The following is a 16835-nucleotide window of genomic DNA, read 5'->3' as shown; positions in this document are numbered from 1 at the left end:
CCTTCCTTCCTTAATTGCCCCATTTAAGGACACAAAGCTTATTTAAGTCTTTTTTATAAAACACCATCACATTTATTCCACTACTGTCTTTTTTTTTTTCTCCAAGATTTACACGAGAGTAGAGTATGAGGGATTCAGGCAGCTGCCAAATGAATTGCAGGTGACAAGTTTAATTTCCACCTGTGTGCACTCAATGGCATGTGGCTGCTCCAGCTGACCAAGCACTGTGCTTCAGTGGCTGTCAACCTACTTCAAGCAGTTGTGTTTTACATGTCTGTTAACATTTGCAAATGTCTAGCTGCATTTTCCAAAACTCCCCATTAAATGCTAGCTTGAACGTGTTGATCAGCAAGGACAACTTTGTGCGCTTTGCAAGCAACCCTCAGGTTTCGCCCCTGCAGCAGTGCTCTATGGTTGCTGGTGCTGAGGTTTGAACACTGGGTTTGCCAGAGGCAAAGTGCCCTTGGCATCTGCTGGCTCCTTCTGTGGGCTCCACTGCAAGCAGTAACTAAGCTTTTATGGTGCTGTTGACCTCCCAAGTTAACTTCAGACAACATTATCTGGCAAATCTGATGTATCAAGTTTCAAAGAAAATAGTTTTCCAGCTCAGTCCAGGTCTGATTTCCTTCCAGACAAAGAACAAAACCCTTTGGGAACCCAGCACTGCCTGGAATTAAGGTTAAGTGCAATAAACTTTCCTCTTTACTACCAGACTGAAATATCAGCAAAATCTTCTCTGCTATGAGTGCATGTCTATCCCCACAGGGTCAGGCCAGCTCTCTATAACTCATCTTGTATAATTGCAATACAATTTTTGGTGATCAGGATTGTGTAGGAATCTGAAAAATGGTCTGAACAGCTGTATGACAGACAAAAGCTTTCTTCCAGAAGCAGGTTCTGCACAAAAATCACCTTTTCTTGTATGGATAGAATAGAATTTCATGACAATGTGCATTGGAAATAAATTGCAATGAAGCTGGAATAATGGCTTCAGTAAGAATTCCAGAAGCCTCTGCCCCAAGACTGTAACCTCTTCACAGCATGGAAAAATAAATGCTTTCTGCCCAGTGGAAAACACAAGCATGAAATCCTATATGCAATGTAACTGGCACTGCAGAGCACAGTGGTCCCTGATCCTGGGAATCAAGTGAGCAGTGACTGTCTCTGACAAGCAAGTGTCTTTGCTGTGTCCAGAGCCAGGGCTGGTCTAATCTTGGCTCGATGTTCAGCTTGAGTGCAGGACAACCAGTCTCAACAAAAGTTATCCTGCTTATGGTGAGCCCTTGCAATGCCTTGTATGGGGGTGACCAGCTGGGTTACCAAAAACACTCCATCTGTTGGTCCTGGGGTGGGGACCTGTACACCCTGACCCTTATTGCCATGTTGTTTGATAGATATTTGGGTTCAGCCGTGGATTTGGGGAAACAGAAAAATGGGGTCCAAGAGATGATGGGACATTGCCCCCACCCACTGTGTACTCTAGGGTCTTTCACACACTCTGGGACAGAAGTGCAGGGGTGTATGTTCGATGTCTACAGAGTGTCCCAGGCATGTTTTAGTCATATTTTTAGGAAAAAAGGGCTAGATTCTTCGGGGAGCCAGCAGCTAGGATGAGGCAGGTTTTTACAGTGGAGGAGGTGTGTCACAGCCACAAGCACAGGTGATACAAGTGCCCTTTGTCATAGGGGGAACACTGAGAGCCCCAGTGGTACCCAGCCCCGCAGAGGAGGCACTGATTAATTTAACCCTCTGAGCATCAGCTGCCAGATTTCCCAGAGGAATTTCCTGCAAGGGCTCTCCCTCCCAGCAAAAGTCCTGAAGCCATCAGCATTCAGACAGTGGGACAGCTCCGGCCGCAGCAGCGTGGTGCTGGAGGAGGCATCGCATTTCATTGCATTGCACTGCGCATCCTCCCACCCCACCCCCTACTGCTGCAGGCTTCCTCCCTGCATCCCTCCATCCTTCCTCCCCCTCCTCCCTGCCTCACTCCCCCTCAGCATCCTCCTTCCTGCATCCCTCCTTCCTGCATCCCTCCTTCCTGCATCTCTCCCTCCTGCATCCCTCCCTCTGCCATCCCTCCCTCCCGCATCCCTCCCTTCATCCCTCCCTCTGCCTGTGAGGAGCTGCGGACATGGCTCTTAGCAATTTCCTCTTTGCTCAGTGCATCTGCTACTTCCTGGCCTTCCTCTTCAGCTTCATCGTGGTGGTGCCGCTGTCTGAGAATGGCAACGACTTCCACGGCCGATGCCTGCTCTTCACCGAGGGCATGTGGCTCAATGCCAACCTCACCGTGGAGCGGCAGCGCTTCACCGTGCAGGAGTGGGGGCCTGAGGCTGCCTGCCGCTTCAGCATCTTCACCGGGCTCCTCTCTCTGCTGCTGGCTACAGTGCAGGCCTGGCGGACCCTCTTCTTCCTCTGCAAAGGGCATGAGGAGTAAGTACCCCTGGGGAGGGCAGGGGTGCCCACCCCTCCTGTGGACTGGGGCAGATGGGAGAAGCCTGGGGACCAAACACTGAGCTCTGCACCATCTACAGCCCTGCTAAAGGAGTTAGGGTGAAGTGGTGCCTTGCCTGCACACACACCCTACATGTATTCCACTTGTGCACAGGGCAACCTCAGTAGGATGCTCCTACGCAGGGGCGTGGGGTGGGGGACAGATCTGTTGCTGTCCTTTGGTGACTGGGTGCAGCACTTGGCCGTGCCAACCATGGTGGGTATGAAGTTGCTAAGAGGGATGGGGTGATGCTGGAAAGTACCGCCTGCCTTGGTCCCTCTGCACATCCTTGAAGGAGGAGGCCTTTCCCAGACCTGTACTGGGTATGTGATAAATCTCAAAGCAATGCGGCTGTGTCTGTGGAAGGAAGGAGGGAGAGGCAGGTTGTTCCACTGTTATTTTTATTCTGCTTTTCTTGTGAACATGGCAACTATTGCAGAGAGCAGCTATCGCTTGGTAACAAGTGAGCAGAGCTGAGTGCATGTAGCAGCATGGCTGCTCCAGTGGATTGTTTCTCTTTTCAGACAAACCAAAATGCACCAGGCCCTACAGTAGGAGTAGGACCCAGTGTTCCAGGCAGCAGATCAGTGGTGCTGTGCACAGTGTTTGGCTCTCTGGTCCCTGTCTTACTACCTTTGATACAGCCCTTGGCACAGGTCACCCAGCTGGTGGGTGCTATGGTGTATTCAAGCATCCAACTGCATGGAGGAGGGAAGGAAGGAGAACACATTGGTGGCTGGCTGGACTTGAAAAGCTATTTTTTGTTTACCATGATGAGGGTGAAGTACAAAACAGAAACTTATTTCCATATTAAAACTTACCTTAGAATAGCTAAGTATAATCATGGACAGTATATTTGAATTCATTTTCCTCTGGTCATCAAATACCTATTGGCAGTAGTTGAATCCAGACACATTTTTTCAGCTTTTTTTCAGACTTTCCCATCTCTCTGCCAGGATGCTGTGACCTGAGTGATCTTCATGCATGGTTATAGTGATAGTGATGACAATGTTTTTTCCAGTGCAGATCAGGTACAGCACTGAGCTCTGCTTTGTTCAGAAAGTCAGAGGCACCTCCTCTGTGCTGCAAGGTAGCAAGAAGAGTGATAATCATTCCTTTTCTAAAGCTGTTATTAGTTCTAGTGTCAACCTTGGTTTTATTCAAGGGTACAAGTCCATTCTTTTCTGTATCTCAGGCTGGCAAGAGCCTGGCCTAAGTTAGATATGAAATCAGGGCAGTGACAATGAACATGCAAAACTGTGGCATGCCCATACCATCTCCATCTGCTATGGAGCCTAGCACTGCAGCCGTGAGCTGGTCTGTTGTAAGCCCAGTGAAACTGAAGGGGAAGAATGGTATTCATGTAAACATTAATCTAGAAGTTGGGTGTCCCAGAACCAAGCTCCCCTTACAATCTGTAAGAGCACATTTGAAACATGACTAATTTAACTTCTTTTGTATGAGCGCTGGGATAGCATGACTGCCCTTTTGAGAGAACATAGACAACTCCTTCAAAGCTCCTATTAATCCAGGACCAAACATCCCAGACCAACTGGTAAATGCTGCCTCAACTCATTTTAAATAAGTCCTTATGAGGCCACATATGTCTTACCATGTGCAACCTGCAGAGTGGCTTGGGTTGCAAGGGACCTCGAAGACCATCTAGTTCCAACCGCCCCTGTCATGGGCAGGGTTGGCCACCAGAAATTAAGATGATCCAGCCCAGAATATTCCTAAGACCACAAACTCAAAAATGCCTCTCAGATTTTAATTTAATGAGAAATCAGGGAAAATAAATGGCTTTTATTAGTATCATTCCCTGGAGTAAGTAGACTCCTTCTATCCCCAGCATAAGAAAGGGGCAATAGTGGGCAATTTGTCATATTCATTCTTATTGAATTGAATACTTTTTCCTTGTGGAGTTGCTAGTCTTTCTGCAACTTAGAATAGGTGCTCAGTTTTTCAGCAGTGAGACTTTGCAGATGTCATTTAGCAGCTTCAAGTAGCAAACGGTTTGGTCAGAAGAATGAGAAAAGGATTAGAAAGTTTTCATTACCTAGAATTCATTGTAGAGTCATAGAATCATAGAATCATAGAATGGCCTGGGTTGAAAAGGACCTCAAACATCATTTTGTTTCAACCCCCCTGCCATGGGCAGGGTTCCCAACCACTAGACCAGGCTGCCTAGGAGAACTGAGGAGAGTTAGGTAGCAAAGTGATCCTCTTTCCTCATAACCCAGTCATGAGGAAGACTGCCCATGAGACTGGAAGATGGGTGAGCAATTCCTCATGGCACCACACTGAGCATCTTCACATACCTCGCAGCACATGCTTTGGGCAGGCCCTGGTTGCACAGACTAATGGGGTTGGCATAAGCTAACATCTGGCTGGCAAAAATAATGTATTGACATCGAAGTCAGAGATATCCCAAGAGAAGCTGGCCTGCTCTGCAAATTGCCCATAAAACTGAGATTCGTGTCCTATGATACCAGTAGCTTGTGTTACATTGCTTAAAATGATTATAGCTATCAGTACTGTGTTGTTTTATTTTTATTTTTAGTTTCTCTCTCCTAGGCAATTTTTGTCCCAATTATCATTTTGGTCATGAAATAATTTAAACTCCAGTTGCTGCATAATTTGAGCTAATGGCATTTATTTTAACAATGGTGATTTTCATCATTACAGCTAATGAAGGCCATTCTGTGTATGAACAATTGCCACTTACTCTTTATGATTTAGAGCCACATCCTCTTATGGAAAAAAAAATCAAAGAAGCTTAAAAGTGAGGATAATCTGACTCAAAATCATAATCCATAGATTTTCAATGTATTAGGTTGTCTTAATTAAAGCATAAGCGTTTCAAATGGAAACTGATATCTTTTTGCCTGCTATATGCTGCTTAGAGAGACTGCTGATGTTGTGTTTCAGATGTTTATGAGTTACATTTTTCTTCCCTTTTATTACAGCTCTTTCTTTTATGCCTTCCTGAATCTGCTGATCAGCGCCTTTGTGGTGTTTATCACATTTATTGCTAGCACTATAGTGAGCGTAGGATTTAACATGTGGTGTGATGCAATTACTGAAAAAGGAAGCATGCCAAATAGGTTAGTACTAAAGAATATATTTTCTTCTTTTTATTTTTTGTATATGCACAAATGAATGGTGTTGTTACAAACTGTAGTTATTACGTGCAAGGTAATCAAAGAGAAAAATAGGGAACTCCAGATTCATTTCATTTGGAGCAAAGCTAGAAAACCAAGGTTTGTTGCTTTTAGTTCCCCACAAAACAAAGTATGGTTTCTGTGATGTTTCATGGTCTCTTGTTGAGTCATGAACACATGCAAAAGAAAACCAAAAAGTTTCACTTACAAAGGATATCTGGATTTGGAAATACTTGAAGTGGGGAGAGTGGTGCTATGAGTAAGGCAGGGGACTGGGAGACAGGGTCTTGACAATAAAAAGAAAGAAAAGGCTGACATTTTATGTCATATGATATTGAATAAGTATATTACTTAAAGCATACAATAATATTGCACATTGTCATATGTTGTAAAGTGCCATAGTAAATGTTCTGTTTAGGGCTGCAACGATTAATCGAATTATTCGAATATTCGGTTAAAAATTCAATTACAAAAAGCGTCTAATCGAATATTCGGATAAGAACCCAAGATGACCGACAGCACTGAAAAGGACAGAGAAGAGGCTGCAGAAATCAAGCAAGAGATAGAAAGACAACCTCAAAACCCTGGGAATTTTTTCACATCAGTAACAGTCCAAGTTATCTGTAAAATCTGTAGGCAGCCTCTATCTTACCATCAGAGTTCCGTCTCCTTGCTGGAGCATCCGAAACAAAAACACCCATACAATCCCTTCTTCTGAGGCTTTCCCTGATGATGTCAAAAGGTAATGGAGGCTCATACAGTTTGTTTTATTGAGGGGTGAAGCAGATGAGCTGGGCTGATGCATATAAGTGGGAGGCACTTGGGGAGTGGGAGAACAGGGTTTTAAGTATAGTGTTTTCATAACAGCTATTATAGTTCCATTTCATGGAAGATTGGTGTTATCACTTACATAATTACACCTTGTTTTTTAAAAGTATTTACACGCTTTTTTTTACCCTAGTTATAGAGAAGATTGGCAAGCAACCCAGTTACTGCACCAACTTATATACATTTTTGTAGAACTTGTCATTGTGACTGTTGGAAACACTCAGATGTTTCTTTGTTCTATGTTTGATTTGCCTGTCTGAAGATTCTGAAATAACTTTCTTTCTTCTTCCCCCACCCCAAATGCTTTCCTTGGACAGCTGTGAAGAATTACAGGATATTGATCTTGAACTGAACTTAGAAAACTCTGCTTTCTATGACCAGTTTGCTATTGCACAGGTATGTCAGACTAGGTCATGGTTCTATTCCAGTTCATTTACCATTGGCAATTGATCTGGGATTGTTGGAGCTGAACTACAGTCCACTGAAATCAATGGGAATGTTTCCACTGACTTCCATGTGTGGTGAATCAGCATGATTGTGAATGGTCACATTTGCATTTTATATCCAAAACAAATAGTTTTGAATGCAGGCATGTCAAAATTTGACTCTTACTCATCATGGAAAATCTACTGTTTCTGCAAAGTATGAGCTCTTCAAAGGCTCCAATGCTCTGGTGCCCTGGAGCTCTACACTGCTGTCAGGAATGAAATCAGAATCAGAATGGCTGACCTGCACAGACTGTGGGGCTGTGAGCTTTCTCTTTGTCAGAGATACCCTGAACCCCAAATTTGGTTAAGCCCATGTAGATACCTTCATATCAGGTACACTGAGGAAACCACAGTACAAGATATTTGAATATATCTCATTAATGACATGATGCTTAGGAAATAAATGGAAAGCTTCCAAGTCTCTGTATTTGGTCTTATAAACCCAGATGAGCATACTGTTTCCAAGTCCCATAGAATAATTCAAAAATATTATTTACTCATGAACTGAGATAATGGTATGAATGAGCAGGGATACTTAGGAGACATTCTAAAGTACATAAGACATATAGGACCATACACCTCCATTTACATAATTGTGGCCCTTGTTTATCTAAACTGGCTATTAGGATAAACAGCTGTCCTGCTGTCTAGAAGTGTTCAAATTGTCACTTTTCTTAAAAATAAAAACTGCATTATGTCAAAGCTGAAATACAAGGATTCAATTAACCTGTTGCTGCTTTTTTTTTTTTTTCATGTTGTTGTTGAAGGCGTAATGAAATTAGAATGGAATTTCTGCCAGAAAACTTTACTACAAACAAGCATCCTCTGAGATGGGGGAGGCCAACAGTGCAGTACCTCAATCAGTAGAAGTGTAGTTATTTGCACAGTTAAACAAGAGAGACTAAGTTAGCAACTTACTGCAGATCCGAGGCTTTAAGAACAGATCTCAAATGCCATGCATGTACGAGCCACCAGGCACTTGGGAGTGTTGGATGAAGTTTATTTTTCTTTCTGAATTCATGCTATTGTGAACTAATTACCCCACAATGTAACCATTCAATTCATAGTATTTTCTCAACAACGTTCTGAATAGAGATGCCTTAAAATTTGTACTTCTGCACAGATAGCATGATGTTCAAAGGATTCAAGAAAAAAGTTCTGGAAAATGTCTTAAAGCATATGATAACCAAAGAGAAATAATCTCAAGAATTTTAAGACAGCCAGAATGTCACATACTTGGGAAATTCAGCAGCTGAATGTGGATTATACAGAGTTCTTCATTATTGTACTGAGTATGTTTTTGTTTCAGTTTTCCTGAAAAAACATATTGTTTGGTTGTTTTGTTTTTTTTTTTCCTTTTAAGCTGAAAATAACTAGGCAGGGTTGAGGAGCAGTAGGACCAGAACCTCACAAAGAATAACTTGTAGTGACTCCATGGCCTTTGGTTTGGGTGAGATTTTGATCTTGGACTTTTGATTTTGTCTTTATGAAACACTACTGACATCGTTATCATTTCCTTTCTTCTCTAGTTTGGTCTGTGGGCTGCCTGGCTGACTTGGCTGGGAATCACCATTCTGGCTTTCCTGAAAGTGTATCACAACTACAGACAAGAGGACCTGCTAGATAGCCTGATCCATGAGAAGGAGTTGTTGTTAGGAAGATCCTCTTCACGAACCTGTTTGCAGGATGAGAAAAGTGCCATGATCTAAAGTGTAAGCAAATTTCCAGGGCAGGATCCAGAATTTATTATTCAGTAGTGCAAGATGATGTTGAGTCAGAGTATTGAGTGTGTGAGATCTTTTCTTTTCTGAAAAAAGATATACTTGTCAATCACTTACTTCCTCACTGAAAAATTCTTGGCAGAAGTATTTATGTTAGGATATAGAGAACAAACTGCCACGTGTGCCTTTGGCGCAGCAAAATTTCTGTCCTGCACAGACATGGAGCAGCACAGCCTGTAATCTGCTGTTGTTAGCAGTGCTCCTGTATGCTATTGCTGCCTTTTGGATTGCTGTCCATTTTTGAGGACCATGCTGGCAAGAGCAGGCTACAGAGTCTGGGCTATTCCTCCAAACTGTTCTGCAACAGTAACTATAACTGGAGCTGTGACAAGGCCCTCTTCTCTCCATCTCTTCCCCTTTGACAGTAAATCTGCCCCTTTCTCACTTTGTTCTGAGCGATTGCAGCTCTGCTCCAGGTACAGGCTCTTGCTGTCTCTGTTTTTGCTATGTGTGGACAACGTGCTGTTGCTCCTGCTCTGATTTTGAATTTGTTTAGAACATAAGACCTATGTTCCAGATGATATTTATTATTAGATGGTGTTAATGAATTTCATGAATCCACAATATTATTACTGTCTGTTAAAAGCTGTGTGTCATTTCAAGGGATGATGGTGGTGATGAATTGACTTAGTGTCTAAGTTGGACTTAGTGATCTTAGAGGGTTTTTCCAACCTTAATGATTTTAAGAATGTTTGTGTTTTTGTTTCTTCTTAGATTTTGGCATGACCATCATTTATTATGGCTTCTTGAAGCGTAGTTTAGCTAGCAATTTCTGAAGCTTGCATACTAAGAAATTAAACTGAGTTCATAGGATTAATGCTTGTGCATTTGTAAATGTAACTTGGTCCCTAATATTGTATGCTATTCAGTTCTGAGTATTAGAGTTTACTTGTGATATTTATTTCATATAAAGTACGCAAAATTACTGTAAGCATTTGCATTGTAGGTATCTCTGTGTATCTATCAACATAGCAAGGAGCATGAACAGCTGAGTTATTCCATAGGTAGCTCTGTGCTGAATGGGCCTGTTCCCCACTCCCAGGCAGGAGTTACAGGGCTGACAAATTTTGCTGTGATAAGGGAGAACTGTTACTTTCACAAAGCTCACTCGTGATCCTGTTGTTGCTTTCAGTTTTGTTTGGCCAGCACGTTAATGAATGAAGTGGATGAAAAGTAGGTCCAATAATTAAGCAGAATGACTCAGATGAATGTGAGATTTGCATGGCAGAGAAATAAAGTTGTGCTAAAATTAGGCAGTTATCCACATGTGCACAATGCAGAGAAAACTCTCATTCAGCAAAAAACTTCAACAAGAAGTTATGTTTCTAAGAGTATCCTGACGCTTCCTGTGGCAGCTGAGCTTGAGTTGACACTGAATTTATTGCAACACAGGTGCAGATCATGTCTATCCATACTGCCTGGCAAATAGGCCTAGGGAGAAGACAATAGGCTGCTACCATTTACTGTGGTCTTGTGGAACTGTCTGGTACTTAAAGTTAAGTACCTGTTTAAGTGGCTGAAACAGAATTTCATAACAAAGTCATAACAAATCCTGTTATTTGTAAGGATTTTATGGCATAAAATCTAACAGTATGTTTAACAAGCAAATTGTTCTCATAGGTTTAGGGAAAAAAGCAAACAGCCACAGGGTGTGAAGAAGTGATCTGGCCCTGTGAATGTCACTTATATACCTAGCTGGCCACGGCTATCTGTAGTGAAATCTTGTTTTTCAGTGTGATCTGAGCTCAAATTAACTAATACCATTTTATAATTCAAAGACCAAGACTATTGGAGGCTTTTTCCTCAGTTTGTCTGTTGCAGAAATGCTAAGTCATGATGTGAAGCAGTGATTGAGCACTGGTGGAAGACAGGGCAAACGCAGGGGATCTCAGATGCATGCAATTAACCTGAGTGACCAGAAGGGATGGAGCCAAGAACCACCCCCTCCCAGACCTCATGTAAGGGTGGGCAGTGGAGGGAAGGGTATCTTGTTGGAGATTCCTCTATGCCTGACGTTTTCTGAAGGTAAGCAGTTTCTTTGGCTGTTGCATTTGGTCAAATCCTCATTTGCTCCAGTATCAGGTCTTGCTGTTCTGCTGTTGTTGCTGCACTTCCACTGTGTTTCGTGGTCTAATCAGAGAGAGATTCTGGTAATTACCTTTGCTGGACTAGGGCCTCACCTTGAAAAAGTGTTTGGGATGTGAAGGCCGCTCTGTTTCCCAGTTGCTTCTTTGACTGTAGAAGGCACTACTTCTCTTTCTAACATCTCTCTGAATATGAGATTTGCCACTGATGTCTGCTTCCGCAAAATACATCAGTGCATGCCCAACTCCTTGCTTAGGACAGTGTTGCTACTTTATATAATTTCTGTATGTGCCAAATCATACTTTAGCTGAAGCAATATGAGTTGGGCCACAGTTTTCTGTTTTGCCTGTGAGTCTGGAGAAGTGGAGAACAGAAGACAGCGACTGCTTCCTCCTTATTCCTCCTGAAGCACCAAGACCTGGTTGCTCTCCCTGAGAAGAAAGATGCTGCTTCTCTTCAGTGAAGTTGCCCAGAGTTATTGCTCTCTTCTAACTCTTTTCCTTTGTGTCTTTTCCTCTTTTCTACTTCCATGAGAAGCAGTAGATACTGAGGCTAGAATTTCTACTTTTGATGGTTTTTGTGATTAATGTTTGTACTGGCATTTATCGCTTTGACACTATCTCACCAACGTGATCTTCATTGTTATGTAACTTTGAACATCTGGGACAGCTGCAATTCTACCACCAAGGAAAAGTCAATAGGAAAGAAAAAATTCTGGAAGTTCCAACTAGAGTCACCTGTAAACTCTGTCATAAAAGTTCAACCTCCTATATTTCATTCACCTGGGTGAATTCTTCTACCCTTACTTCCATTTCAGTGCCCGCGTGTGTGAGCATCTTGGTTGCTAGGGTTTGCTGGTAAACTAAAAAGAGACTTTGAGCCTCACGTGCCATCAGTTTCATGTGACTGGGTAGAGTGAGGCTAGCACCCAGTTTGCAAGCATCAGTGACGCTTATATTGGTAAAGCTGGTGTTGAAGGAAGCCCCTGGGCTGGTGATCAGCTCTTCCTCTGAGCCAAAGCGCGGAAGGGTGCAGTTATTGGACCTGCTTTAGCTTTTTTGATTGCATTTAGCTTTCTGCAAACTCTTCTCTGAAACCTTAGACACTCAGGCCATCAACTGAAAATGTGTTAGAATATCGACATTATTTACATCTTCTTATCTACATATAGAAGACCTCTTTCACCCACACCTCTCTCATACCATTCTAACCCCTGCTTTTAGTCCTTATAGTCAAACTGTCCATTTAGCTGTAGTAGGATTTTGTATTAATCAAATGTTGCCTTTCTGTAGTATTTCAGTGCTTTCTCTATTTTGCCTTTCTCTATTTTGCTATCCAAAAGCAGGTGTCTGGGAACACTCTACCAAGAGGTGTATTTAAAGAACTAGGTCTTTGCATGGTATTTATATTTATTATCATGTGATGGAAGAGGGGGGAAAAAAAACTTTGTGACATTTACTTGTGCAGCCCACCTGTTGCTGCCCATAGCGAAGCTGGGGTGTTTGTGTACTGCTGTAGTTTACTTGCTGTGTTCCCTATGATGATAAAGCTATAGTCAGAGAGTCTTCATTTCAACTTGTTTAAATTGCTAGTAAGAAAGAGTGAACCTTAGATAATGAAAGACAAATGGATACTGCTTCTGAGACACTGGAGTGCTGTCAAATAATTATTCTATTATGTTGAATATGTTCTCCAAGTTCTGGCTACCATCTGTGGTAAACTTCCCTGCCAGTTCCCTGCCAGTGGTGCATGTTGGGTTAGAAAAATCTGGTCTACAACATGTTGGCAGAGCTTTTAGCTCAATCGTCATTATTATTATATAATGAGGAAACAACCGAGGCTAACTTTTGGAATAGGGCACAAATGCTCACAACGTCCTGTCCTGCTGATTCATGAGGAATCTTTCAGCTGTGAACTTTCAGTAGAAATCACAAAGATAAGAGCCTGATGACTTACTTCAAGAACTGAAGGATGTGTGTGCCATGGCAGTGTTTCTATGGTCCCTTATAAAAATGGTTATTGTAATAAGTGGTGATGGATGCTTGAATAGATAGATCTTGTTTATGTTACATTCAGTGTCAGGGAAATAGTGTATGTACAATGTACACAGACAAATGACACAAACAATTCCATTGCTCTACTGTGATATGAGCATGTGCAGCTTGGTCTGGAGTAGTTGTTAGATTGCTTTAACTTTTGACACTGCCTTTTTCTTACTAGTATTGGAATCTGTGTAATAACATACAGGCTATGATATCGATGTGTGAATAGGACGTGAGCAGAGTGGCCAGTGCACAACCTTTGAAGGGGTGGAATGTGTTTCTAATAGCGGTTTTGAGAGGTGTTTTAACTCCTCCCCAGTCTCTGGGTAATGTCCTGATGTTATAGTGTGTTAGTTCTGGTAAGAACAAAGTCAGATTTCCTTTCAAGACCATCCCCCCCTATGTAAAATGCTGCTGATTTAATATAGGTAGTATTTAGGATGGGCTACAGAGGAAGAAGAGCACACATTGTATGATTTTTAGTGCTTTAGCAAAAGACCATTTTACCCAAGGATCAGGAATTCTGCACCATGGGCTCCTGGAAGAACAGGTGACTTGGCATGGACATAGCCCTGTTGTTAATTCCTGTGTGTTTTAAGTACAAACATGTAGACAGCAAACAGAACATATCCTGAGAGGAGTCTCGCCTCTTTTGCCAAATAGGTAATTCTGAAATACAGCACTGGCTTAAAACAGCCAGAATGTTTTTTGGAACCAGTCATTCTCTTTGGAAGAGAAGATCAGATGACAAAAATGAAGACATATTTCAGATACAGTTATGTAGAAGTAGGAATCTAGATAGGAAAATTAATCTGGAAACACATTTTCTTCACCAAAGAAGCTCAAGCAGGTCTTTGCTTTAGAGTGTTGCTTCCAGTGTGAATAGTCGGTGAAAATGTCCTTGGCTGTGTTCTTTGCTGAAACAGAGGGCTATACTGGACAAGCTAACTTGTGTTCTGAGATCTTGGGGGTACAGTGACTTGCATGTGAAATGCAAAACAAACTGAGGGAGGACACCCAGGATTCCCTTGTACACATGAAGGCATTCAACAGTAAGATATGAAGCCATGCTTCACCTTCGTTTGTCCTCCAGAATCTTTTAGTATTTGTCATATATTAATACAAACTGTGTTTTCACCTTGTGTATCTTAGTCCTTAGGTTGGTGGCTGGAGGCTTCCATGGAGGAGTAGAAGTATGAGTACACGTCTCTTCAGCCTGATGTAGATATAGAATCTGGGGTCTCCTTCTTAGGGAAGTGTGAGCCATGGGCCATCATTTAATCTTTATGCTGGAGGCAGGGTTTCTGCACACTGTCAAATACACATCAGTCTCTGTGATGGGTCTTAGAAAATGAAGTATAAAATGTGCAGACTCGGAGCTGATGTCTCCTGCACAATATTCAGCACAAGGCAGCCCATACAAACCAGGTGTTGGTGAATGTGGCTTTCATTATCCCCATTCTCTGAAGATCTCACCTCAAACATATTGTATGTAAAGTCACTTCTGTTGTTTAAAATCTAAATTCTACGGAAGTCTAGCAGTCATTTGCTGGTCAAATTCATAGTTTTTTGTGACAAACCGATCTGGATTTTGATAAAACTTTTGTCTTTTTTTCTCTGAATTAGTGGCCTGGGTGTGTACATCCTTGAGCTAATGGGAATTATCTGTATACAGATCCTAAATTTGCATCTTAGACCATTTCCCTTACTGATTGAAGTAGTCATTTTTATCTCTATGGAATGTTTTCTTTGGAGATAAGAAACATTCTATGGTTGAGCTTAGGGAATCATGGAGAATAATGTTTATACACACCTACATTAAACAAGAAAATGCTCACATAGCTTCATGAGTACTGGAATGGTATTAGAATTATTTCTGTTTATTGTTGTCATCCCGTGAAGTATACACTTGTATCTTTGTTCTTTACAACGAACAGATATAAACCTAAGAGTTCTTCTGGTTTTTTTTTTTTTTTTTTTTTTTTTTTTTTGAAGTGACAGCCTTCCACTCAATTTCTGAATATAACAGCTTTACAAAACGCAGCACTTTGATGAACTCTTGGCATAAAAAGGGAAGAAAGCAACTGTACTCTCTAAATGTTGGTTTTTTTTTTTTTTTCTGAGAGGTTAGACAGCAGTTTACTTAATATATAGCTAGTACTGCTTATTTCAAGGCAGGGATGTAAATGATAGCATTTTTCCATTCTGTTACTGGAGGAGTATTTATATAACCACACTTTTTTTGTTGTTTCTGTAGTCCATGCCAAAGAGTAGAATTGAACTGATACTGCAAACATAGCTTAATGTGACTGTGTTCACCTGAGTGCTTAAACCTTTCTACCTCTCATACCTGCTATAGTTGCTTGAAGTGGTATTCAGTTCTTTTGGCTGTTACATGCAATATCTGTAAAAGCCAAAATCCTATTTTCACAGATAGCATAAGGATTTAGGACTTAACTCTTAACTTCCTTGGATTCTTAAATTCAGTTCCTTGTTCCTAAAAAATGGACATAGAAACCCAAAGGCAGTGAGATTAGCTGTTTAGATTAGTCAAATAATGCTTATTTATTATTTCACCAAAAACAGCCAGCATTGGTGGTTCTTTAGACGTGGGAGCTTATATGTTACTTCTAATATTGTATTTCATAGAGATGGCAGATAGCACTGAGCAAGTATTAGAAGGGCTGTAGCAGTCATTGCCAGCACTCCCCATGGGCAAGGAGCTGCAAGGCACAGCTTTAGCTTCTCTACTGCCTGGGGAGTCTTCCTGTTAGAACTTTTCTGCCTGGTTTGAAAGTCATAGAAAATGACACTTTAGTGGTGATGGTGTTTATCAAGGAGATAAAGTACCTGGCAGCGAGAGCAATTCACCAAAATAGCTTGAATTACTTGTTTATGGTGGGAACACAATGTGAGGTATTTTTGTTCCTCTTTTCCACCTGTCTATGGTGTAAAGAGAGGGTGGAGATGCCCTGCCAGGAGGTAGGAATGAAGATCCATCATTGCTGTTGACTCCTTGGATGATTTCTTACATAAGTGGATATATGACCTTGTGGTGAAAGTTGTTATTTTCCACTCCTTTTCCCCCCAGATTTGTGCATGTTTGACTCCAGTTTGTGTACAGCTTCTGAATACTATTTATGAATGTAAGAGAAATTGCAGCTCCTATGGCAGACTTTTCCATTTGTTAGAGAAATATAAAGCACTTCAGCTTTTTGCTATTCTCATTTGGAATCCTCACGGTTTGGTGCCAAGCCCTTCCTTTTACACAAGCCAGGCCTGATTTGGCTGACATGTTGCTCTAAAAGATTACCAAGATTGGTGCCAGCATTCCCTTAAGCAACCTGGTGGAATCAGATGAGTGGGATGATAATCCATAGATTTTACAGCAGGGAGATGTTTGAAAATCCTGTCATGGTATACCACATAACACAGAACAGAACACTTCACTCATTCAGTCCCACAGCAGAAGCAATTATTTTTTTTTTTTGTTTAACGCTGCAAAGTGCAACAGTTTGTGTCTGAGATACAGCACATCCTCCTGTAGCACACTGGATCTTGATGTTGATTAACCACTGCAATAATTTAAATCCTCATTGTTCAGTGTGGTCACCATTTGGTTTCTAAAGATGCTGACAGTCTCCTCAAATGAATGTTTTTTAGCAGATGTAAGCAGTTCTTTGGTGAATGACTACAAGACGACTGCAGTGGGACCACATCCACAGTAAATTGGTGCCACTAGAGATTTTTCTCAAATGCTCCCTGAATACAACTACTGCTCTTCTTCAGCTTTCTTGAGAAATGAATATATCATGATCTAAAGTGTGCTGCTAAGAGGTTTTTGCAGGTTTACAAAGAAAAATAATAATCTAGTTCCACTGACATCTCCTTCCCATGAATCCTTTCTTCTCTAAAAACATTCTTGGAAACATTAGAGTTTTATTGCCACCAGGCTA

General features: G+C 41.6%; 1 protein-coding gene across 1 annotated transcript; it reads left to right on the top strand.

Moving 5' to 3' along the window:
- Positions 1-2131: 2131 nt before the first annotated feature.
- On the top strand, positions 2132-8680 carry TMEM179 (transmembrane protein 179). The gene is made up of 4 exons (XM_042872728.1): positions 2132-2433; positions 5461-5598; positions 6801-6879; positions 8501-8680. Exons 1-4 carry the CDS (start codon positions 2132-2134, stop codon positions 8678-8680), a joined length of 699 nt encoding a protein of 232 aa, XP_042728662.1.
- The last annotated feature ends 8155 nt before the right edge of the window (positions 8681-16835 follow it).

The sequence above is a fragment of the Lagopus leucura genome, unplaced genomic scaffold (genome assembly GCF_019238085.1).
Source record: "Lagopus leucura isolate 7727_CA_CO unplaced genomic scaffold, USGS_WTPT01 Super-Scaffold_1, whole genome shotgun sequence".
NCBI classification, from domain to species: domain Eukaryota; kingdom Metazoa; phylum Chordata; class Aves; order Galliformes; family Phasianidae; genus Lagopus; species Lagopus leucura.
This window is presented reverse-complemented; position numbering and strand designations above follow the sequence as displayed.